The sequence below is a fragment of the Silurus aristotelis genome (genome assembly GCF_946808225.1).
Source record: "Silurus aristotelis genome assembly, chromosome: 5".
NCBI classification, from domain to species: Eukaryota; Metazoa; Chordata; class Actinopteri; order Siluriformes; family Siluridae; genus Silurus; species Silurus aristotelis.
Genome location: NC_139578.1, coordinates 24,735,741 through 24,763,421, shown reverse-complemented (window position 1 = coordinate 24,763,421; position 27,681 = coordinate 24,735,741). Strand labels below are relative to the sequence as shown.

The 27,681-nt window shown below is 37.8% G+C and overlaps 1 protein-coding gene across 4 annotated transcripts in view; it reads right to left on the bottom strand.

Moving 5' to 3' along the window:
- Positions 1-22,415, bottom strand: part of tesk1b (testis associated actin remodelling kinase 1b) — a 35,676-nt gene extending 13,261 nt beyond the window's left edge. For all 4 annotated transcript variants that reach the window (XM_083541582.1, XM_083541583.1, XM_083541580.1 and 1 more), the window contains exons 1-8: positions 22,234-22,415; positions 21,282-21,834; positions 8,380-8,501; positions 5,758-5,806; positions 4,777-4,923; positions 3,214-3,296; positions 599-689; positions 401-484 (exon numbers count right to left, since the gene is read on the bottom strand). In XM_083541582.1, coding sequence (XP_083397708.1) covers positions 401-484; positions 599-689; positions 3,214-3,296; positions 4,777-4,923; positions 5,758-5,806; positions 8,380-8,501; positions 21,282-21,473 — 768 coding nt within the window. In that variant the 5' untranslated portion in view covers positions 21,474-21,834; positions 22,234-22,415. The remainder of the gene's footprint in view (positions 1-400; positions 485-598; positions 690-3,213; positions 3,297-4,776; positions 4,924-5,757; positions 5,807-8,379; positions 8,502-21,281; positions 21,835-22,233) is intronic.
- Between the last annotated feature and the right edge of the window lie 5,266 nt (positions 22,416-27,681).

The following is a 27,681-nucleotide window of genomic DNA, read 5'->3' as shown; positions in this document are numbered from 1 at the left end:
TAAGTTTTTAATACTCAAAATCAACATGGGTATTAACAAATATAGATTTATGAAAATATATGCTTATTATTAGTGAAACCAAACTCAACATAGAGCATGAAGACAAAATATTGTTGTAACTGTTTTAAAGTAATTATGGTGTTTTAAATTATGTTAATCATCAGCACACCAAACGGAACTTGTTTCCACACGGATGGTTTTAATTGCCAGATGTGCCGCAGGGTTGATTTTGGTGCTTCATTTGAGACTTCAGGGGCATCAGTAAAACAAATGTTTAGTGATCAAATTATTTTTCGGTGGACTTATATATACACACACACACACACACACACACACACACACACACACACACACACACACACACACACACACACACACACACACACACACACAAACTTGCCTCTGTCCGGGGCAGAAAGTCTGGATCTGCCTGAATCCGACCAATGATCTCACAGAGAATAATGCCATAGGCAAAAACATCCACCTAGATGAAGACACATAAATGCATAAAGCATAAGTTGCAGTTTGCAACCAGTAATAACAATGGCATTTTAGGTGCAATGTAATTTTTGTCAGTGGACATTATAAATCATCCCACCTTTTCATCATACTGCTCCCCTCTAAGCACTTCAGGAGCCATCCAGTATGGAGAGCCCACAATGCTCAGCGGCTGCTTCTGTGTCTCATCACTAAATAAAGGAAGACAGCAAAAAGGTTTAAAGGAAAGCAAAACCAAGACGCCTACTCTTACCATTTAAGCTGTACCATGTTCATACAGTCTACCCTATTTCAGATGGTACTAAAGAGGGTTTATTACTCAGCTCTGACACATGACTTGTTCAATGTAATGTGTTATAAAAGTTATAGTTCACAAATTTTAGATGATTGTTATTATAACAATGTGTTATAAAAGATCAAAGTTAATTTGTAATAATCAGCAAAATCTCTCTTTTATTCTGCAAACACAGCTGCACTAAACCATGTGTCGAGTTCTGTCCAGAAGTTTGCTTGATATTACAAATTAGACATTTCGGATAGTATTTCTGAGCTGAAAGCTCTTTAATATCTTACAGCATACATCAGTGTAGACATTAATTAGTGTCCAATATTCCCCCTATATGACCCTCAGTTAGCTGTTAGCACATAAGCTTTTATGCTTTAAACTGTTATACTTTATCATTTTTTTGTTATTTTTCTAATTTGTCCATAATAAACTATTGACCTTGAAATGAATTTAAACAGGTCAATGTTGATGTATTCAGACGAAGTGACGAATGTAATCAAATTTCCATCTCAATCCATTTCACTGTATTTTTTGCCACATCTTGGAAAAACAATTAATTAGTTAACAATTCAATTAATTTCTTTTTGCTAAAAGGAGCACCTAGACCTAGTGCATCATGATGCATTCTGTACTTCATGAAATGCATTACTCTAACATAGAAAACATTTTTAAGAACTGAGATTAAATGTTTTCTGCAGTATTACCCACATTGAGCTGACCAATGTCACAGTATACTTGTGAATTCAGCAGTTTGCTTTGAATGCACATTTTGTAAGTATCTGTGAAGATGTTGGTGTGGAAAGAGAAGCGAAACTGTCCGAAATAGCAGTCACCACAATCACCAAAACAGGCAACCAGAATATGCTGAAAGGGTCTTCCTTAGAGAAGTTCAATAACACAGTATAAATAAATTCAGCAACATCATCAATCCTTAGAGAGAAGTAGGAAAATGGGAAGTAAAAGAGTGGAGAGCAGGAAGCCAGATTCATAGATAGATAGATAGATAGATAGATAGATAGATAGATAGATAGAGAGATAGAGAGATAGAGAGATAGAGGGGGAGAGAGAGAGAGAGAGAGAGAGAGAGAGAGAGAGAGAGAGAGAAAAGTTCAGAGTAGGAAAGCTGTAGAGTAAACACTATTTGAGGAAGTGCTGATGGAGGAACAGTGCCAGTCTGCAGCCTCATGCTGGAATAGTTTGACCTTATTAGGAAAGCTTCCCAAAAAGTCTTGCATCTAACCCTCCTAATGTGTTCACACACGAACAGAAAAACACACTTCAGTTCAGAGTACCTGCTACCTAAGACACCCAACAGTTTCACAGACAATCAAAGGCTTGTGAACAATATAAAATAGCCAATAACAGCATAATAAGTACTGCTCATAGGCAATCACACACACACACACACACACACACACACACACACACACACACACACACACACACACACACACACACACACACACACACACACACACACACACACACTTATGAAAACATTAGGAAGTTATACACAAAAGCAAAACGGAAATGGCCTGTGCAGCAACAGTATTATATAACTGTGGAGGCTACTGAATGTCTGCATGTGTCTAATCGTATGTAAAGGGAAATTTTAGATGAAGAGCAAATGCATTCACTACAAGTAAATGTCAAGGCCATAAATTATGACTGTTAAACGTTCACTGTGCAACATTCAGAATAATTTGCCTGTATAAGAGAGACACATTATCTCTGCAAAGAGCAATTCATGTTGTAACTGTCATGTGTTTGGTTAAAGGGGATGATAATTTGGACATTTCTGGTTTACTCAAAAAAACAAAGAAAAGAAAAGCATGCACTCGCTCGGTCTTGCTCCCAAACACTTCCTTTCTCCCTCCCCATGCCCCGAAGCAGACCAGGCCTTCAAAAACATTAGCATCGCTTCCATGCATGTCATAAATATCTTTTATTTGAATTATTACTACTGAGTACATTGGAGTCCACAATCAAACTATTTTATATGACCTGAAATCAGAAGAAACGTTTTAAATGCAAAGACAGTGAAGGCATAACAATTTGATTTGGTACAGTATCTGGTTTAATTCTGATGGCTACATTTTATAGGCAACACAGGCCACAAATTGAATGCTGACCGGCTACAGAACCAGGGGGCAAACATATACATGTTAATTTCTCAGCATTCTGCAATTTCTCTCTTCATATTTGTGCTCTTTTTATAATATTCATGCAATTCAGATGACTCGTATTGAGCATGTGGAATACTTTTTATATGGGTGCATGTGTTTAGGCAACGTGGCTGAGTGAGTATTCTGGTACACAGTTAAAATGTTCATAGCCTAGAATGGATGACTGGAAAAGACGTTTCAAGCATGGCATTTCACATGAGGACACACACTTCACTGAAGAATTTAAAAGAGGAACTCACTGACCTATAATCTGGAATTTTCTCTGCCAGGCCAAAGTCTCCAACCACAGCAGTGCAAACGTCATTCTCCCAACGCACCAAACAATTCTACACAGACAAGAAAATCAGTATCAAACACACCATATAACATAACCCAACATACAGCCCGCGATAACAGCGATGTCCTATTCATCATGCTCATGTCTTTGTCTGCTTAACAAAACAATAAAAATGTGTGTATCTTGTATTAGAGCAGTTAAAATGTGGTGCTTTTAGTACAATTCTCTCATACTGACCACTGGATGTTCAACATGGAACCTCATGGCAAAGACTCTCTGAGGATTTAAGAATTAAAACTGTTGCTGTTCACAAAGATGGCTAAGGCTATAAGAAGATCTATAACACCCTGAAACCGAGTTACAGTACAGTAACCAGGGTCATATAGAGGTTTTCCAAGACGGGTTCTACTCAGAACAGGCCCTCCCTTCAGAAACTGGGCCCAACAACAGTTTTCCAACATAATTACAACACCAAACACACACAAGATGACAGCAAGAAACTGCCTTGCTTAGGAAGCTGAAAGTGATTGTGATTGAGTGGCCAAGTATGTCTCCAGACCTGAACCTAAGCACCTCTGAGGCATCCTCAAGCAGAATGTCCTTATGGAGGAGTGAAAGAGGATCCCAGCAACAACCTGTGCAGCTCTGGTGAATTCCATGCCTCCGGAGGATTAAAGCAGTGCTACATAATAATAGTGCTCAAACTAAATAAAGACACAGTTCTGACATGTTCACTTAGGGTGTACTCACTTTTGTTGCCTGTATGTTGAGTTATTTTCAGAGGACAGTAAATATGTACTGCTATAAAACTGCATAATGACATTTACTTTAAAATATATTCGTTTCATTTCTATAGTATTATCCCTTGAGAACTAGTAAAATGGTTGCTGAAATGTGAGATATGGATATTATACATATACATACATATACATACAGTACAGACCAAAAGTTTGGACACACCTTCTCATTCAAAGAACTGACTATGAAAATTGTAGAGTCACACTGAAGGCATCAAAACTATGAATTAACACATGTGGAATTATATACATAATAAAAAAGTGTGAAACAACTGAAAATATGTCATATTGTAGGTTCTTCAAAGTAGCCACCTTTTGCTTAGATTACTGCTTTGCACACTCCTGGCATTCTCTTGATGGCTACTTTGAAGAACCTACAATATGACATATTTTCAGTTCACTTTTTTGTTATATATATAATTCCACATGTCTTAATTCATAGTTTTGATGCCTTCAGTGTGAATCTACAATTTTCATAGTCAGTTCTTTGAATGAGAAGGTGTGTCCAAACTTTTGGTCTGTACTGTATATATAATATATATAAACTTTTGGTCTGTACTGTATACACACACATACATATACATTATATATATATATATATATATATATATATATATATATATATATATATATATATATATATATATATATATATATATAAAAACACATCTAGATGTTCAAACAGCTGTATTGTGTGTATGTGTATGTGTGTGTGTGTGTGTGTGTAAATACCTTTGAGGTGAGGTCTCTGTGGAATATCCCCTTGCTGTGGAGGTACTGCAGACCTTGTGCAATGTCCAGGCCGAGGCTCATTCTCACTGCCCAGGACAGGAACACCTCACTTTCCAACAGCTGCTCCAGGTTTCCACCGTTAATGTACTACACACAGAAAAGATGCACACCAAATAAAAACAAATAAAAAAGTTCTCAGTTCTGCCCCTTTACATTAATGGCATTTAACATATCCACATCAATTTAACAGAGAACATATGTTGGTTAGCAGAAGGCAATGCCTGATCATCAGGTGTTATTAATTTGTTTGTGTTTTCTAATTTCCTTTCCTCGCTTTCTATCACTGTCTTAGTTCCTTCCTCTGAGTAAGATAAAGGACAGAAAAATTGACTTATATCCCAAAAACTCATAGAAGCGCCACTGCAAAGCATCTCGATTTGGTGTCTAATTGCAAAGCATGAGGACATGACGTCGATCAAGATGTTGAATAGCTGCATGCCACAGTGAAACGAACCTAATCCTAATGAATTATGTTTGTAATCAGATTCCAGCTGTAAAAAGGTGTCTGTGATGCTCCTGCGCCTCAGGCGGAATGAAATCTTTATATTTAACAGTTTCATTGATCAAAGCACTTTTGTAGAGAATCGGCTAAATGCCAAAAATGTCATCTAAAATCCTGGAACTATAATTGTGGGTTATATATGTACTAAATAGGAAACAGGTCTGTACTTGAGAAGTTCCAAATAAACATGTAGAAAGCATATGAAAGCACCTTGTTTTTTTTTTTATTATAAATAAATAAACATCTTTTCAAGGCAGAGGTAACAAGCTGAAAACTGTAGGCTCAAGAGACTGGAGGCAGTTACTGGGGAGAAGCCAATTTACTATTATTTTTTGCAGAGAGCTGGTACAGAAAAGATATCTAACATTGACAATGTTAGCACTGTTTGAATGCGCAAATGTGTATGGCGAAATCAGTACCTCTGTAAGAGCATGGAGATGTCCCTCGTGTACACACACTCCCACAAACCTAAGAAGACAAACACACACACACACACACACACAGTATTTCACATAAGACAATAATACCTACATGTTCTTGCAAGAACAGCCACAAAGATAATGTGGGTGTGTAAACAAAACAGCACAAGTTGTGGCAAGTTATGGAAACCAAAGTTTTCCAACCCAAGTCAAATGTTATCTTAAGACAGCTTCACCAGGACGGATATTAGCTGCCGTATCTGCTCACTAATCCAACGCTACACTTTGATACACCGGGAGCCACGGCTGAACCGCAACCTTGGCTGGATTCCAACTCTTAATGCACAACACAATGAGTGAAGAATGTGTCATTACATGTTATCCTCACCTGTACATACAGGGGATAAATATTTAAAGAGGTGACTGGTTGTTAGTGAAAGCCAACAGCAAATAACAAATGACAAGCATTTAAATAATAAATAAACAGCATATTCTAAGCTATAGAAAAGGTGTTGTTTTAATATGCTGAGATCTAGTGAATAACATGGCGCATCGTGTACATTATTATTTTTGCATTAGTCTGATTGTTTGGCACAAAAGCAGCTGTCACAACAATTTTAGATTACACCATAGGCAGTTACATGGAGTTTACGGGGAAGCAGAGCTAAAACTAAATGGAAAAACCACCACCACAGCAGCAACAACAATTTCATACAAGTGGAACATATCAAACATTTTAGTTTCATCAAATAGAATATGTAACCACTTTATAAAGATGGACTTCACCCATTATTTTGTCTCATGTCTGGTTTGCATCCTGACCAAATTTGAATCACATATGTACATTAACACGTCTAATCAAGCACGTTTGAAATCTGATCACTGACTGCGTGCAACATGCAAATCAGTAATCATCAGGTGGTGAAAGTCACCGACTAACTTTCAATGGTGTTTTTTTTCCACAGTTGATCTACGCGAAATATTAATGTTTTATTAAATTTCCTATGAACAAGGCAGATTGCATGACCTTTTATGTTAATTGATGTATAATAAATATCGGATGACTGCTTCGGGAAATGGGTGCATTTATATTTGAATACCATCGGCATACATGTCCATATTTACAACCCAAATTCCGGAAATGTTGGGATTTTTTTTTTTATTTGAATAAAATGAAAACTAAAAGACTTTCAAATCACATAAGCCAATATTTTATTTACAACAGAACATAGATAACTAATGTTTAAACTGAGAAATTGTACAATTTATGCACAAAATAAGATTATTTCAAATTTGATGCCTGCTACAGGTCTCAAAAAAGTTGGCACAGGGGCAAGAAAGGACTGAAGAAGCCAGAAATTTGGAAAAATGTCTTGCAACTAAGCAAGTCAATTAACATCTGGTCCGTAAAATGATTAGCTATAAAATAAATGTCCTAGAGAGTTAGAGTCTCTCAGCAGTAAAGATGGGCAAAGGCTCTAAAATCTGTGAACGTGTACATAAAAAGATTGTGGAATACTTTCAAAACAATGGAGAAATCTCTGTGCGTAGGGGACAAGGCCGAAGAAATTTGTTGTATGCTGTGGTCTTCAGGCCCTTCGAAGACACTGCATCACTAATCAGCAGGAGTGTGTCATTGACATTACTAAATGGGCCCAGGAGAACTTCCAGAAGCCACAGTTGGTAAACACAATCCACCATGCCATCTGCAGATGCCAACTAAAGCTCTATTATGCAAAAAGGAAGCCATATGTGAACATGGTCCAGAAGTGCCGGCGTGTCCTGAGGGCCACGGCTCATTTCAAATGTACTGTTTCGAAGTGGAAAAGTGTTCTATGGTCAGACGAGTCCAAATTTGACTTTTTTGTTGGAAATCGGGGACGTCGTTTCCTCCGGACTAAAGAGGAGGGAGACCTTCCAGCGTGTTTTCAGTGTTCGGTTCAAAAGCCAGCAAAGCTCTGATGGTGTGGGGGTGCATAAGTGCATATGGCATGGGCAGCTTGCATGTTTTGGAAAGCACTATGAATGCTGAAAGGTATATAAAGGTTTTGGAGCAAAATATGTTTTAGCAGGACAATGCAAAACCACATACTGCAAAGGAGAGGAAATGCTACATCATAGTAAACATGCCCCTGGGCCAACTTTTTTGAGACCTGTAGCAGACATCACATTTGAATTGAACTAATTTTGTGCATAAAAGTGTAAAATTTCTCAGTTTAAACACATGTTCTTTTCTCTATGTTCTACTGTGATTAAATGTTGGCTCATGTGATTTGAAAGTCTTTTTAGTTTTCATTTTCTATAAAGTTAAATAACAACCCAACATTTTAAGAAATCAGGTTGTATATACAATGTAACAAACCTTTACATCATGAAATTTTATTTTATTGAGTCCACTGGTGACGTCAAACTAACCAATCTGTTTAATGTAGACTGCTCGTATGCAAATCTATTGTTGAAATGTATAGAATTTTTTAGTGATCGCTCAAATCCTGGCTTAACATTCAAAATCCTTTATATGCTCAAGTATATGTTTTCGATTAGTAAAGTCCATCCTGAGGTGAGTAGATGTTATGTTGGCATTTCCAGATGCCCATACAGCACAGTGTGTGGTGGATGAACCTGAGGATGTTGGGGTGGCTGAGACGGTTCATGAGCTGCACCTCTTTCAACATGTTGCCTCTGTTACTGGCAATAGTGTTCATTTTCAGTGCCATCACCTGCCCCGTCACCCTGTGTTTCACCTAGAAAGAGAAAAAGATATTGATGCATGGCTTCCTGTCACAGACAGACACTTTAAAGAGTCCATCGATGTCTATTGCAGCTGGGTGCATGCACACACACACACACACACACACACACACACACACACACACACACACACACACACACACACACACACACACACACACACTTCATTCCAACATCAAACATAGGCTGTCTTCAAACAGAATAAAGTTTGATTGAACCACAAGAATTATCCAAGCATCCACAATATTAAGTATTAATTTATCTTAAAAAAAAAAAAAATGGACAACCAATGAGTAGTCGATCTAATTTATATATATATATATATATATATATATATATATATATATTTAGAGAGAGAGAGAGAGAGAGAGAGAGAGAGCACCTTTATTTGTCACATATACATTATAGCAAAGTGAAATTCATTCTTCGCTTATCCCAGCTTGCTCAGAAGTGGGGGTCAGAGCGCAGGGTCAGTCATAATACGGCGCCCATGGAGCACAAAGAGGGTTACGGGCCTAAGCTTGGCGATACCGGGGCTTGAACCACCAACCTTCCGTTTAGTAGCCATGCACCTTAACCGCTAAGCTACCACTCACGCTATATTACATACATACATACATACATACATACATACATACATACATACATACATACATACACGTACGTGTGTGCAGGAAATAAATATAGGGACGATGACAGTAAAAAATGTGCAGAAGCTGATGAGCAAGTACACCAAGTATATAAACACATATAACTTCATATTTAGCTCCAGTCCATCTTCTAAAATTATTCTGACTGTTTTTGCAATTGGGTTTACTGGACAGTTTTTTACACATTAGCTTTGTAGTAAGGTTATAAAGTAACTGAAAATGAAAACCGAACATAATAAAGTATATTGATGTTAGCATGTTACAGGCAGAACATAACAGATTTTAGCTAAAACCTTCTTTTTAAAAAGGGTTTTCATGATGTTTCTGGTCTCATGAGAGTACATATACTTATTTAAATGTTTTGGTTGTCAGGGCAACAGTGCTCTGTGTGTGTGTGTGTGTGTGTGTGTGTGTGTGTGACTAACTTACACACATGACTCAGAGTCAACATCCTCCTTTTCCTGTCTTGTGCATGTCTAACATGACCATGTTTTTAACAGCCCTTTCTCCAGAATCACACTCAACACCACCACGTGCACATAAGTGTGTGCATGCACTCGCACAGGCACTAGCAACAGCTTGAAGAAAGAACGACAGAACTGTCTCACTTCCCCACTTTAATGGCCCAGAAATCCACAGCAAAAGCAGGTTATGAATCTCCTCAGGACCTTCAGGATAAATGTGTTTAGTCGCTAGAACAAAACTCAGCAGGATGGCAGAGATCTCCAGAGAGACACACACACGCACACCTGATAATGATAGCAACACTAGGTGAAAGGCAGGAATATGGGACAGGATTTCTCCACATCTGAACAATTAGTTCTACTTCATTTCTATTCGTTTGCAACTTACTGTCACCTATATTTCTGTTCTAGTGTGTCTACAACAAACATGAGATTCACGACATGACCATTTACTACGTCACAATATTTCTTAGTTAACTGGGGTGCTTTCGAGCCCAAGTAAACAAGCATGATGTTCAACAAAGATATCATTGCAGGTCACTGAAAACCTGGACTACTGATATTGAGTACCGGGTCTGCCTACAGTTACAGAACTGCTAAATTTTACTGTAAATATTAACAGATAATCTTGGGGAACTACAGACCTTTTAGGAAATTGAAACTGAAGAAATGCAGCTAAAACATTACATTGTGAATAAACAGGAACTTTCATAACCTCTAAATTAGCGCCAGTGCAGAAATAATAAAAATACTAAACGGGATCTGAATCACTATTTAAGCAGATGTCAGCTATGTGATTCAAATCCACAGATTATCGGCTTTGTTTCTTTTCACTGCGGGAATGTTAATACCAATCAGGCCTTCAATGCCTCAGTCTTTTAAAAATATTTTTACTGACCACATGCTTGACTTTTAATGGCTTCTTTCAGCATGATCATGCACCCATGTTGCAAATCATTATCATCGTCACGTTACAAGTCATCTCGCAATGGTTTCATGAACATGACAAGGAGTTCAATGTTCTTCTGTGGCTTTCCCAGTCACCAGATCTGCAGCCAACAACTTGTGGATTTCACGCCATAAATAATTGAAGCTGTGTTGTGAGCAAAGGTGGTTTAGGATAAAGTGCTAAGCGAGTGTAATTCATCATATCAATATTATTAATATTAATTCAGTCTAGCCCGGCCCTGGACTGACATGAACCTCCAAACCTCACACAGAGTATGTGAGAACATCCTCCAATTCATAACATCTGACAGGCTGCCCGCCTTGCACCATAACCGTCTCACTGACACCCCCCCCCCCCACACATCATAAAACCCTGGGTAAAGTGAGAAAAGGTCATAAGTGCAATAAAAAAGTGGTGAGAGAGCCTCTTCATTGAGGCTGGACAATGGGACGACATCTTATCAATATTGCAATATCACATGAAGATAACTTTTATAACAGTGACAAAAAGCACCGACAAAAGAACGACCCACTGGCTGGTGAAGGAACAACTGATTATAGCTGCTTCACAGAGAAGTAAGAAAACTAAGCCAAGAAAGAACCTCATCTGCCTTATTAATATTACACAACATTCAACCAAAAACCTTCTTCAGCAAACTAAACAATAGTTGTTGCATTTAACCATTTGTATGTTCACGCCATTCATATTGATTTTTAGCAGGTCCACCATCATCATAAGCCACCAACCTTTAAGGCCTAATTAAACAAAGAACAAGGCGTTTTTTTTCCGATCCGGAATAAAGCATCCTGTGACCGATGCTCCAATTACGAGGGTTACAGTGACACTTGGACAGAGATTTTAAAATGCACGCACGTACCATTTGCGAATATCAAAGTGTGTACATGAAGATTACACATAGCTTCATCGGGACTGCTCTCATATTGCTTCTCATATTGCTTCAGACTGTTTAGTCTAATCCCAAGAGGGTGGGCATCACACCCACAGACAGTCACTGTAATCACACTGCACTTACGCTTGCTTGTGTGTGTCCCTGTGTCTGTGTGTGTGTGTGTTTAGGCTAAGGGTGATGCAAACCTCTACAGTAATCATCTCATTCTCTCCAGTTCAAACACAGCTTTCTAGCACTAGTACTACTGATCATCTGCTTTGAAAAAACACATCGTACAATGCAGCTTTAAAGACGCCTTTACCATTTACTACATAGGTCACGATTACTGGTTAAGCCTCGCTGTAGACCAATTATTACATTTTCCAATGCAACGTGACTAAATTATAACTACAGTGGAACCCAGTTATCTCGCCCTCGGTTACCTCGACAACCCTATTAAGTCAACGTTTTTGTAGTGGAACCGCCAAATTCTCGCTTTTTCTAAGCATTTTTTATCGGTTATGTCGGTTATGTTTTTTTATGTCGCCGAACCCTGATATCTCGAGCACAAGGAGGGGAAAATTTTGCTATTTAACGTCGGTTATCTCGGTGCAGCCGCAGAAGAACTCGCGGAAGTGGCGGAAAAATCAAACCTTACAGCTGCTACAGGTGTTGTATTGTATACTGGTGAATCTCTGCTGTTAGTTAGTGCTAGTGTCCGTAGTGTTAGTAGGGGCGCGGCGCGGCTTTGGGAAGAAAAGAGCAGCCGGTAAAAGAGTGCCGGTGGGAAGACACGTACCGGGAAACGCATGAGCGATAACAACGACCGCCGTGAACCAACATATACCAACAATAACGGACAGTGAGGGTGTGGAAGTTTAAATAGGAGCTGGTGATGATGCTAAACGAGCACCATATGTGTGCGATTGAAGCCGGGAACTTCAGAGAAAGCGGCCGAGAAAACACTTTTCATTGATCATAGTAAATCAGCACAGTACTATAGTTTGTCATATACAGTGGAACCCGGTTATGTCGATGTCCTAGGGGGTCGCCAAAAAGCATGTTTACTGTATGTAAAAATACATACAGTACATGTTTATCTGTCAGGAATCCACCTGCCACACCCCCTTCGGCCCCCTTTGGCGTGGCAGGTGGATTCCTGACAGATAAACATGTACTGTATGTATTTTTATAGCATGCCTTTATCAAACAAATCGCGGCAACGCTGTTGTGTAAAAAAAACCTTCAAAAACACGTGCATGCACATTCTCATTCATTAACGCACATCATGTACATAAAGAAATTTCAAGCACATTAATATACCGCCGCCATTTTGATTTTCGTTTATCTCGATCTTCGGTTACCTCGATGCTTTTTGGCGACCCCCTAGGACATCGACATAACCGGGTTCCACTGTATATGACAAACTATAGTACTGTGCTGATTTACTATGATCAATGAAAAGATTATACATATGATAACATTTTACATTTAAAATGTTCCGTTAGCTGACATTATTTAACACATCAGTTAGCATTTAATGTAGCATCTTCTACATTACCAACTGTTAACTGTGTACAGAGGCAATACGTGGACAAATAAAGTTCGGAAGGAAGTAGCAGAGATTGTTGCCTCCTCTGGTTAGTTCAGTTAGCTTTCTTTGCTAATCTGACAATACGGTACTAAGCCTAGCACATGTAAACCAAACAACCAGAAGCTAAAATGTAAATACTTAAACTAAAGCGATTACTTCTACTAAACTAAAAGTATCTACAAACCAACAAGCGATAAACTCCAAGCAAGGGTGTTTTTACATTTTCTAATGTCAAGTGCATTATCTAACAACCCCCCCACCACATACACACAACAATAAAAAGACAAGCGTGCATTAACCAAAGTTCCTAGAATCAATCCAAAAAACTCTACTGTACAGCTTTTTTTTTTTTTTTTTTACACAAATGTCACTTAAGCGACATTTATAATCCCAAATAAAATACATTTAATTGCACTGCCCTACATTTAACGTTTTGAACCTCGCGGCTTAAACAACGAAGCTTATTTATGAATTTTTCCTGGGTTTTTCCCGGTTTCACAAACTTCAAGCCAAAAAACTGAGCGACATAACGTTAGACCAATGAAATTTCCAAACGGAAACGAAAAAAAAAAAAAACGCACCTCACCTGTGTTCTGAGCTGCACGGCTTTTTGTTTTTTTTAACGCATGCAGATGCCAAAAGGAAAAGGAAAGGAAGGAGGAAGACAGTGAACAATGACTTTCTTGGTAGGCTACTGTTTAGATACAAGCCGTTGTAACGCGTTGAGTCTGGGTGAAGGGAGAGCTCGCTAACTCCAGTTGCAACAGAAATCATATAAGCACAGACAGGTTTCCAAAACTCGTGCTTTTTTTTTATTTTTCTTGGCAACAGCGTTACGGGTTAGTCAAGAAACTTAGAAATGAGCATCAGAAAATAATAAGGACATATTCCTCTGTCTTGCACACATGCAGTAATAGCGGAAAAATGCTGTGCCAGGCTATTCCCAAAATGCCGCTCTGCTCTTAACGGAGCCACAACATATTTCACCAGTGTAACAGACACTGTCGTTAAAGCCTGTGTAAAGTTCATTAGTTTCAGTGTAGACATACACTGTGGCTTATAGACAGGTGCGGCTTATTTATGTTTAAAATAAAAATCTTTGTCAAATTCAGTGGGTGCGGCTTATATATGGGTGCACTTTATAGTCCGAAAATTACGGTATACTAGTTGAGAAGTCTGAAATTTTTTTAAAAAGTAAAATCAGTTGTAAAGTCAACATGAAGCCTATGATATGAAAGTGTGGCTTGTTACGTGCAATTATATTACATTTACCTAATGACATTGTTGCTGCCTTCAATTAAAAACAACAACAACAAAACCAAAACAGGTAGAACCCGCAACACGAGCAAATGTTCTCAGTCATGGAAAACGTCTCTGCGTAAAATTAATCAGATACTCAGAAAAAATGCTGTGGGTTGCGTATGGAAGATCAAGTTACTACAGATAGAAAACAAAGAGAAGGTTTCACTAATGAAACGCATGCAAACACACTAAAACATCTGAAGCTTCAGCAATGAAAAAAAGTATTTGCATTAACATGCTTCTGAGAATGCACTTTATCTGCAATGTGCTGCTTCAAGCTCCGTTTGCAGGCACATCTGATAAACTGTGGATTCCTCTCATTGTTCACTCTCACACTTGGAGCTAGACATGGATTCAATTACGTATCTGAAAGGTGCAAGTGCTGCATTAGTTCATATGATAATCAATGATTAAAAGCACAGATAATGCAGTGATTAGGATTTTCTGCTTGTGTGACTTTCTAGTCACAGTCATGATCTGGCTGATAAATAGTGAAAGAACAATATTACCTTAAAAAGTTTCCATCTGTGCCACACCCCACACATCAAGCTCACAATATGCAGATACACAAAGCATGGAGACTTTACAGTGAAATTATTAAACACGCATGCACACACTCATTTCTGCACCATTGGCAGTGCAAGCCCAGACGAGAGAGAAAGAGACCAACAGACAGGGACACAAACTCCTTTGCAACTCGTGTCAAAACGGGCCCACAAATATTTTCAAAAGCGCAAAACTCTGCTCCATTCTCCAATCACAACATATCTCCAGCCAATGGAACAGACCAGGCTCCTGCCATAGACATGTGACTGATGGGATTGTGATATTTTCCTCTACAAGCAAAATTCCCTACTACACAATGCTGGATCTATATTTAAAGACAGCAGAGTCATGCAGGCTACAGCAGGAAGCCAACAGGAACTCATCTTCCACAAACATGTCATAATTTTCCTGAAGTGGCATAACCCCAGCACACAAAGATCCACTTCAACCCTAGAATTCGAAAACATTTCTACTGGAAATTAAACAATTCTTGTTGATTTAATGATAGCACATTAAAAAAAAAAGGTTTTCTAAAAACAGATCCAATGTCATTTAAAAAAAAAAATTGTTTCTGTGTTCACAATACAATATCTTTTTTTGCTCAAAAACTAAATATGTGCTTATTTGGCCAAGAGAAGTTACGCAGTTTCCACAGTTCCTCATTTACAAAATGTAGTTCTTACCTGTAGTTAGTTTGCAGATCAAATGCACAAAAATGGAGGAAAAACAAAACACATTGTGCTTTTTATCTTATTCTACTATAGAGATTTTCACATTAGACTTTAAGGTAGAAGTTATGGTTAAAGAAGCAGAGATTATTGGTGTGTTTTCACTGGAACTTGGACAGTGCTCACCCAAAATATGACGTGTAACGATACACAAACCCACACAAAAACTACAAATGACTGGTCATAATCGTAGAATTCCACACAAATCCATATGGAGTTCCAGTTTCTGGCTGGACAGATTAGAGAATATGCCCAAACCCTCACAGTCTTTCAGCATCTCTCTAAAGGAAGTGTAAGCTAAATCACAGACAGCTTGTTTAAGTCAGAACCTGATTCTTTCCACCGAGAGGACACACATCTTAATTCCTTGAGCATGCTGGAGCTGTATTCAGTTACTGCTTCTTCCATAAATATCTGTCTGAAAACACAGAGAACTATGTAATGACGGGCCAAAAAACTAAATAAATAACAACAAAATACAGTTTCATTATTAATGATATACTTCACCCAAGTCTTTAAAATTATATTCATCTTTAATCGTTTCATCAAACAGAAGAATAAAACACATTTGGCCGAATGGCTGATACGTTACAGCCAGACAGTCGTGCAATTAGAGAGAAGCACTAACATTATCATCCATCTTCAGTTTAAGTTTTCAGTTTTCTCATATTGTGCCTACACGGATTCATCCGGACTAACTTCATCTCAGCTCAACGTTTACTTTTGTTTTTAGAAGCAGGTCTTTTTCCATTTCCAGTCATCATTGTTCTATTAACAACAACAAAAAAAACAATAAAAAAAACCGCATTGATCATTTTGTCAATGAAAAAATTAATTAGTGCAACTGAAAAGTGAAACATGAATTATGATGCCTTTTTCCTTTTCAAATAATAAAAGTAGGAAATAAAGAAATCTGCACAAAAGAAAAATTACTTATTAATGAAATGTTCTCCATTTGTTTAATCACACAAAGTTTAGTAATCAAAATCTCACAATACCAAATATCAATGATCTAAACTACACAGTATTACCAATCTAACACTCCTAACCTGGGAGCAAAAGTTAAATTCAATGTCTTTTCTCAGGAAGAAATGTCCACTCTGGAAGAATTTGCAGAAACAATAAATGATAGAATCTAGAGCAATGTATTCAGAGATCACAGACAATAATGTAGATCATGTTGTGGAGCAGGAATTTTTAGCAATGAGTCAAGAGTTTGTGCTTCTTATAACATCGTAAGAGGTCAAACTTCCATTTACTGCCACTAACTCAATGCTTTTTAAAAGCATGTGGCCATCCATATTAACTTCTCCGAATGCAGATTGTTTGATAAAAATAGTGATTGATTATGCACTGGTTTTATTTAGATCTTATTTAATATCTGTTTTGTTACCTCGAATTCACAAAATAAGATAAATGAGGCATATTTCAAATACTTTGAGTGAAAGTGTTTTTTTTGGTTTTTTTTTATAAAATTAAAGTAATTTTGTAAAAGATTTCATAAAAAATAAAAATAATTAAAAAAATAAAAAAATAAATAAAAACACCACGCAACCTGCACAAACCAGCTTTTTATTTTATTACTGTTTTTCTTCGGATAATATAATGAGAAATGTATTAATAATTTTTATTTCATTATTCTTCCAAAAAATATTTATAATTTTCATTTAGTGTACATGGTTCACCACATCATGTTTATAAATCTGACATTCACCAGTCAGAAAAAAATTCACTTAATTACATTTTGACAATAATTAAAAAAAGAAAGAAAGAAAGAAAAAAAAAAGATTCGATATAATTGTATTCTATAAATTCATCTATTCTGCAAGTTCTGCTCCAGATGTCGACTCTGGAAACTTAATCTGTTTTTATAAAACAGATGAGAAAAAGGGATCAATGTATGGAGAAATAGATTTTGGTTCATTTACATTCTTAAAATGCAGAACTCAGAATATCTGGATTTTTCCAGCCTTTGCGTCACCCTGCTTTACCCTTGTCCTCTTGCGTTTTTTTCTTTCCATATTAAAAGTGCATCAGGCACAAACAGTTATATTTAATCGAGTCATTAACTGTTGAAAAGCATCCGGTTTATTAAATAATTTTTTTTTCCCAATTTATTTTTGTCCTAACATAAATATAAAAGGATGAAATACAAACAAATAAGAAATACTGTAGTAATTCAGTAATATTTTGGAATATATCATTTTTTAAGCAAAACAAATGATTGCAACATACACACACCCTGACCACTGTCCATCACTGTCCAACTGATCACCTGATTATTGTCTGTGCTAAAATTAAATAGAAAAGAACAGCGTGTTTATAGTTAATGATTTTGTTCTCTATAAACGGAAGAAGAGATGAAAGTTGAGATCCATGAGCTTAGAGTTGGTTTCAGACTAATTCTACACTTTTTCTTTCATTTCAGTACATTTTTTTGTTTACATTAGATTTTAATTTAGCAGGTTTTCCCCTCTATATTATAATTATCAGCACACCAATATTAACTGGTGCATATGTGTGTGGGTGTGTGTGTGTGTGTGGGGGGGGGGTGTTGGGGGGGTTTGGTGATGATGCAAAACATAAAATTGCTTGTCTGTTTGCAGTTTATTATTATTATTATTATTATCATCATCATTATTATTATTATTATTAACATTTGTGAACACCAGCAGTTTAGATTTTTTAAAGAGTTTTAAATAAAATAGCTGCTTGGTTAAATAATATATATAAAAAAAGATTTGATCATTTATAAAAAAAAAAAAAAAAAAGAATTATAGAATAAATCAAATGAATGCAATTAACTTAATTATATTGATTAATTTGAGTAATCAATTAAATTGGCACAAATTAAATTGATCAAATGAAATTAAATAAATGGATAAATCAAATTAAATATTTACCATTTGTTAAACCCCACATGAGTAATACAGATGTGTATGTATGTGTGTGCATGTTTTACATTTAATATTTAATTTTCTAAAGATATGATCTACTTAACTGTTCTAATTATTTCAGCACACTTTAACAAATGTCTTCATTCCTTCCATCCAATTGCCAGGATTTTCTACTTTAAAAAGAAATTCTTAAATCTGGACATAAAATATTAAAGAATCCACAGTGCTAGCATTAGCTGCTAGCCACTTCTTGGTTAGCGGTTAGGCTAGTGATGGGCAAAACACATCATATTTCTAGTATGTAGTGAGTAGAAACAGTGACACTGCGCTAACTTTTTATACCCCTGGCATTGTTGTGGATGTTTTCAGGTTTAATAATAATTAAAAAAATGTATGCGCTAAAAGTGCGATAAGCAGAGTAAACAAACATGCAGTCCGCCATGTAATATGTTCCTGAGGGAACTAAGATTTTAACTATGTTCCGCACGTAAAAATGATTGCAGTAGGTACACGTGTGTGGCGAATCGAAAGCCCTGTACCGGAAAATCTTGGTACGAATACGTGAACGTTACGCCACTAATACTGACACATCAATGGAGGTGATCTGCAGTGTGGAGGGTTTGAATAACAGGAAGGTGTTGTTATCTGATAGTCTAGATCAGCAAGCTGAAGGTGAATAGAAATGCTTTTCATATTTCTCTCACTCCTTCATAAACATCCAAACCCCAAACTGTCCACCCACACAAACAGCACCTGCATAGCCTGTCATCAGGTATCTCTCCATCTTTTCCTCTTACATCATCACTCTCAGTATTATTAAAAAAAATAAAAATAGTATGCATCTCGAATGACTGAAAGAACAAGCACTCATCTTGGTACGCTAAAGAGTATAGAGTAAAACTTCCCAACTACACTCACATCCACTGGGCAAAGGTTTTAAAAAGATTTTATTTCAGCAGTGCACAGGTGTCTATTTCTTGATGGATTGTGACACAATAGTGAAGCAGCACTAACAAACCTGCAACTAGGCCCAACACTGCAATCATACTGCTAATGCAGTTTTATACAACACCACATTGGCAACAGATAAACTTCCTGCTTAAATAACAAGAAACTTGACAGAGCAGTCACACTTATCTCATATGCAATCCTGCAACAACAGAAAATATATTACATATCTACTGCAGGACTCAAACGAGATATGAACATGTACATATATGATCATTTCACCCACTCAAAAAAAAATGTTAATGATACAATGGACTATATGCAAAGAGCAGCATATGAATGGCACATGAAAAGGTGTAATTGATGTTATACCCCTTAAATTACCTGCTGAAATAAATAATGTGGCCACAACTGTGTGACAGTGTGGAAATAAAAAAATATTATTTTTGCATTGTTATTAGGAAAATCGTTAAATCAGCTCTTGAAGTTAGAAAGCCCTATCTCTTTATCATCCAGCTGATTAAGCCACTACCCGTCAATTTATACACAAAGAGAAATTGCATATCAAATTACATTTATTTCGAAAATAAATTGCAGACTCTAGTGTGACATTAAAACATGAGCATCACATGATCCCAGGACCGCATCAGAAATCTGAGCATCCCATAATACGCAACATGGACATCTATACAAGTCGACCTTCTCGACAATTTTGTTGCCAAATTATGTCAAACACCAAAAGCATAACAGGAAAGTTTTTACGAATCATATTCCTAATATAGGTCCTGTACATTTCAGCACTTTCCCTGCCAACACTCTCGCAAATAAATGCTCAGGACAAGAAAAGCCGTGCCTTTGTGTCTTATGTTTATGTGCAAAATCTGTTGTGTCAGCAATTTATGCATTCAATATATCAAAACAAACCCAAACCAAGTAGAATCTGAGCGGATACAAACAATACAGAAACAGATAAATAGCATCCGATTGATGTCTGTATATAGACCTGTGTTATGTGTTATAGCGAGATGTTCATCAAGAGGTCCCACTTTTTAAAATGTTGTGCATCATTGCAGACATTTCCTTGAATTTATGGAACTTCTGACTATTAGGTCTTTTCATGCATGCAACAGTGTCAATCAGGAGGTCATGCACAAAATAAACAAGGGAAGGTCTGGTTTACTCAAGGAACCATATGCCAATGATAAAACAATATAAGAAGTAGAGTTTGATCAGGAGTTACAGCTGTTTACATTTGACTGTGAATAAATGTTTCCTCAAGGACCATTCTATTTGGTCCAGGATGCAGCCCATCACATCACATATCACTACGGATATATAGTGATGCTCTTATCTCGCACTGCGATTAAAGTATGAATTAATGGTGCGAATCTAAACGATTGGAGCAACTCGTGACACTGATGCTATGTTAGAGCCACTTCATAAAAGTCAGAGTGGAGAAGAAGCATAGATGAGTGCATGGGAAGAATGCCAGAGAGTGTAAAAGCCCATAGTGGAGTATAATCTCTATTCAATACTGGGCCACACTGGATTTGTCCTATTTCAAGAGTGCACAAATGTGTTGTAGATTTTTTTAACTGGAAATGTGAATATTGTAAAGCTTTTGCCATTAAAAGGTTTCATTTAAAGTGTGTTGAAGAGACAAATGAAAAAGTGCACTTTTTGTTTGTTGTTTAAATGGACTGAACCCCTGACAGCACCACCGCAGTGGCAGGGGTAAAGTGCAGTTTTTTGGGGGGGGCTTTATTTCACAGAGTGTACGGTAACCGGATACGGTGCGGATGTTACCTTAAACACTTCGGAGAAGAAGCCCGAGCCGATCTTCTCGCAGACGAAGTCATCGATGCGCGCGAGGCTGGACACGGCGCTGCGCAGTGCGCGGTACGAGGAGGGCCGAAGCCTCTGCGGCCCGTGCGGTCCTTCTGCTTCCTGCTCCGTGCGCTCCATTCCGCCGCTTCTTCCACTCACACACACATTCATTCGCTCCCGGGACACACTGCCAAGAGTTCACATTTCCTGCTGCTCGAGCAATGCAGCTACGCAGGATACAGACATGCACCGATGATGGAGAGCATTCACTCCCGTTTGGAGTGTTTAGAAAGAGAGAGAGAGAGAGAGAGAGAGAGAGAGAGAGAGAGAGAGAGAGAGAGAGAGAGAGAGAGAGAGAGATTGCGTGCTCGTTTGTTTAGATGTTTCGGGATTCCCCTCGCCTCCTGAGAACATCCACGAGCGCCGTGCAAAGCTTCGGGCCAGACCTTCAGAGTTGTTGCGCTCACTCCATACCGTGTTCCCACTTCATTTTATTCCTCACCAGATTGTGCAGCTAAGACCGGAGACAGCACTGCAAAACACAAACACACACACAAGTTCACTGCGGATTCTTCAATCAGCCAGCAAGCCATAGCGCGCGCGCACACGCGCACTGCGTGTCCTTCTTTATACTCGTGCACGCTCTCCTGCCGTTTGTAATCGGTAATGCGTCCTGTTCAGATAAACATCACGCATTTCTTAATAAAGTTCTTTTTTTGTTGTTGTTGTTGTTGTTGTTGTTGTTGTTCAGTGCGTGGGAGTAAATAGAGCACGGAGACACGCCGCTTCAGCCCGACCGCACGCGCACAAAAACCAAAACTGAATTATACATGAGGGGGTTCGTGAACGGCGCGCGAGCTACTCTAATGTTTCCCTGTCCGGCTCCTGATGACTCTCCTATTACATAATACATCGCCCTGGTGTGACTTACCGTGTGAAAGACCTCGCGACCAGTTTAGTCTTTTCCGCAGTATGTGACCTTCTTGGAGAAGACGGAGGTGAAGGAGGGAGAAAACCGCGGTGTTTATTATTATTTCTCGTCACATCGCAGTAGATGCAGCAGCGCTTAGGAGCGACTCTCGCTCACGCGCCGATCACAGCAGGAAATGAGTGTTAAAGTGAAGCTGAGATCTGATTGGCCGCGAGTGCTGCCGAGTGGGCGTGGCCCAGCACACCTTTGGCAGATTTTTACCTGCGGGGGAAAAAAAGCGCGGTACAAGTAGAAGTCATGATCCAGACTTTCGATTTAATTCATACTTTATATCTCATAATTCAGAGTTTTTACTTCAATATTTACAACTTTTTACTTTTACTCATAACATTGTAATTACTTTTAACATTTACTCATAATCATTGGGTTTTTTTTTTTACACAAATGTCTGTACTTTCTACTTCTTACATTTTCAAAACATTAGTTTGAATCTATTTGGTGTCATGTCATATTATTTATTTTCACTGTGCATTGATCATCATCATCTTTTCCCTGCTTGTGTTCTATATGGTGGATGTTCAGCCTGGATACATTTATCAAAATATGAAGCTTTTTTTGTATTAATATATCAATAAAATATGAGGTCCAGGTATCAGCATGACACTAAAACAGGTAGTAGTAATGGCTACTTTTTACTTAAGTACACGTCAGACCCCAAACCTATTAACTTAAGTAAAAAAGTATATTCAGTACTTTAACTTTTACCAGAATCTTTTAAAACATGAGTATCTGTACTTCTACTTAGGTGAAGGATGTGTGTACTTTTACAATCTCTGCTTCATACAGTGGACGACACAGGTATTTTACATCACTTTATCCTGGTAATGAAGTCATTCATCTTCAGTAGGTCAGGGTTGAGGTGGATCTTGATGAACCATATCCTAGGAACACTAATCATTTACATTTGCCATTACGCCCATTACTCAGAGTGTCTTACAAAGTCCTACAAGTCCCCATCAATAAACACATGCTGCTACTGGTTTACTGGGACACCGGCTACTACGAATGCTATTACTGCAACTCTGATAGTAAAACAAATAGATAGTTGAAAAAAAGTGCTAACTTAAAAGGCACATGAAGCAGAAACCCACCCAGGACCAGGTGTCAGATTATTAAATATTATAATTACAGAATTAAGTTATGATGCAAATCTAAATGATTGGAGCAAATCATATTTCTGTTACTGCATGGTCACCGATGGTGGTCACTATGTTTAATCCACTTCATAAAAAAAAATCAATGTGGAGAAGAGGCATATATGATAAGTTCAAGGGCGTAATGCCAAAAAGTACAAAACCCCACATTGGAGAACAAACTCATAATTAAAGATTGTGCCAGTCTGTATTTCTCCACATGGTGCTTTCATCAAGGGTGGCCCAATGTTCAGTTCCTTTAGTAACTGTTAACTGGAAATATGAATAGATAGTAAGTTCTTTTTTACAGAGAAGTGCTAATTTAAGAAGCTCTTAAAGAGGTACGTAAAGAACCCACCCAGGACCAGATGTCAGTTTATTGCAGAGCACCACACACATACACACTAAATTTAGAATCTACCTACCCGCATGCTTATTCAGGGTGGGAGGAAACCAGATAACCTGGAATGAGGAAAGAGTCTCTGGAGCTGTCAGGTGGCATAGCCAAACCCCAACCTGTTGTCCATTGTTTATACAGTACACGAAATTGATAAATGATAATGCATGTATTTGCTAATAAAATCTCACTGGCCATTTTATTAGGTACTTTATGTAGGACCAACAGTAGAAATGTGTTTGATAAATGAGTTAGTTAGTGGATGCTATTGTACCTGATACACTCATAACATCATGTATTGTGCATAATATATTGTACCTATTAATGCATGAAATAAAAGCACTAGTTGTAGCCTACAAAGTGACCAAGTAGTGCAATTAGTGTATATTTATATATATATATATATATATATATATATATATATATATATATATATATATATATATATATATATATATATATACAGTGAGGAAAATAAGTATTTGAACACCCTGCTATTTTGCAAGTTCTCCCACTTAGAAATCATGGAGGGGTCTGAAATTGTCATCGTAGGTGCATGTCCACTGTGAGAGACATAATCTAAAAAAAAATCCAGAAATCACAATGTATGATTTTTTAACTATTTATTTGTATGATACAGCTGCAAATAAGTATTTGAACACCTGAGAAAGTCAATGTTAATATTTGGTACAGTAGCCTTTGTTTGAGGTCAAACGTTTCCTGTAGTTTTTCATCAGGTTTGCACACACTGCAGGAGGGATTTTGGCCCACTCCTCCACACAGATCTTCTCTAGATCAGTCAGGTTTATATCCTGTCACTGAGGAACACGGAGTTTGCGCTCCCTCCAAAGATTCTCTATTGGGTTTAGGTCTGGAGACTGGCTAGGCCACGCCAGAACCTTGATATGCTTCTTACAGAGCCACTCCTTGGTTATCCTGGCTGTGTGCTTCGGGTCATTGTCATGTTGGAAGACCCAGCCTTGCCCCATCTTCAATGCTTTAACTGAGGGAAGGAGGTTGTTCCCCAAAATCTCGCAATACATGGCCCCGGTCATCCTCTCCTTAATACAGTGCAGTCGCCCTGTCCCATGTGCAGAAAAACACCCCCAAAGCATGATGCTACCACCCCCATGCTTCACAGTAGTGATGGTGTTCTTGGGATGGTACTCATCATTCTTCTTCCTCCAAACACGTTTAGTGAAATTATGACCCAAAAGTTCTATTTTGGTCGCATCTGACCACATGACTTTCTCCCATGACTCCTCTGGATCATCCAAATGGTCATTGGCAAACTTAAGACATGCCTGGACATATGCTGGTTTAAGCAGGGGAACCTTCCGTGCCATGCATGATTTCAAACCATGACGTCTTAGTGTATTACCATCAGTAACCTTGGAAACGGTGGTCTCAGCTCTTTTCAGGTCATTGACCAGCTCCTCCCGTGTAGTTCTGGGTTGATTTCTCACCTTCCTTAGGATCATTGAGACCCCACGAGGTGAGATCTTGCATGGAGCCCCAGTCCGAGGGAGATTGACAGTCATGTTTAGCTTTTTCCATTTTCTAATGATTGCTCCAACAGTGGACCTTTTTTCACCGAGCTGCTTGGCAATTTCCCCGTAGCCCTTTCCAGCCTTGTGGAGGTGTACAATTTTGTCTCTAGTGTCTTTGGACAGCTCTTTGGTCTTGGCCAAGTTAGTAGTTGGATTCTTACTGATTGTATGGGGTGGACAGGTGTCTTTATGCAGCTAACGACCTCAAACAGGTGCATCTAATTTAGGATAATAAATGTAGTGGAGGTGGACATTTTAAAGGCAGACTAACAAGTCTTTGAGGGTCAGAATTCTAGCTGATAGACAGGTGTTCAAATACTTATTTGCAGCTGTATCATACAAATAAATTGTTAAAAAATCATATATTGTGATTTCTGGATTTTTTTTTTAGATTATGTCTCTCACAGTGGACATGCACCTACGATGAAAATTTCAGACCCCTCCATGATTTCTAAGTGGGAGAACTTGCAAAATAGCAGGGTGTTCAAATACTTATTTTCCTCACTGTATATATATATATATATATATATATATATATATATATATATATATATATATATATATATATATATATATATATATATATATACGTATGCAAAATAATTGAACAATTGTAGACCAAGTTTCACACGTTCTTCATTTTAGTATGTAGATAGCAGCATTATTGCAGTCGTCGTAAGCAAGATGAATAGTGTGCATGTGAACTTCCTTCTGCTCCAAATGGACACTTTTACTCAGCTCATGACTTAAAACCCTGCTGTACTCCAGCAAATCAGAGCGAGGCGAGTGCACTGATGGATTATCTAATAGTGTACTGCTATATATCACCTCGTATCCACATTCTTGGGATTATAACACAGCTGTGCAATACTTTGGCCCCAGTATATTGCTCAAGGTCATCATTCAAAGTGCACAGGGATAAGCGGTATCTCCATGTAATGCGCCATGACCACAATATATTATTAATTGTCCGCTTTGCTGGCCTGCTTATTCATGACTGGGGAGCTTTTAAAGGAAATGTGAGAAACTAATGCCAGAGTGATACCATTGTGTGGAGAAAGCAATCAAGTCTAAATTATTAAAGAACACTATTGACTTATTTACCAGCTGTGAAATAGTTTCTATTGGATTTTGGAAACATGTCATAATGGAGGCTCCAAAAGTATATCAGTGATCCTTGAGAAAAAGATAATTTCATTCTGTCGAGTGTTCAGAAAGTTGACAATGTAATAAACATCTGCTATAAATTCTGCTATAATTTACTCACTTCTACAGTTATCAGTAGTGCAAGAGCACATTGTGAAAGCAATTAACAAACCATATATTGTGCAGTACTAAAGCTGTTGACTCACATATAACATTCTGGCATTGTACAAAACAATTTAAAAGGAAGTTGAGATGCCAAACCACAAATAACTGCTGAATGAAGATGGCATGTATTAAATGAAGTGTATGTTTGCCATCTATTATAACAGGACAGATGTGAATGCTCAGCGCTCATTAAAATCCTTTTCCAGGGTGTTAAGAAGTGCAGGGTTTCACCGTGTGCTAGTTGTGGTGAAGTGATAAATATATGTCTTACTTATGAATATATGCAATAATTATACATTGTGAGTTTGTAAATGGAATTGGAAAGTGTGTGTATGCAGGTGTAAGTGTTTTGTCCTGGTCCTGAAGCTCCCCAGCTGTCTGAGACACTTGAGGCTCCCAGTGGGATTGTTGGAGTGAAGACAAGCACCTGCAGAATGCTGGTCCCAGCTGATCTTTTTTTTTTAACCAGGGAACAAAGAGTGTGTACTGAGAAACAGGCTTCCTCGTAGAGAATGTACAGTATGTTAATAACTTAAAGAGACACATGTACATTTAACACTGAGTAACACATTTTATTCACATATGTATGTTTTTTTACACCGTTATTCCTCAGTAACATATATTTATCACTAACACTGACACAAACAATGGTTTGTCGTACTCTACTTGTGCCTAAAGCCACGTTTCAGCACTTACACTACACTAACATGTCATACATGTCAGTTAGTTGCAGTCAGGAGTTGCTGAAACAGCCTGGCAGCAAAATATACTCTTTCATTTGTTGAGAGAGTGAGAGAGAGAGAGAGAGAGAGAGAGAGAGAGAGAGAGAGAGCGAGAGAGAGAGAGAGAGAGAGAGAGAGAGAGAGAGAGAGACATCAAACACATTGCTCCAAAATCTCCCATACATGCGTAATATGATTGGAGTGCTTTTTTTTGTTCCCATCAACCACTTACGAAAAGCTCTTCTACATGTGTATGTGTGCATCCTCCTGCCAAT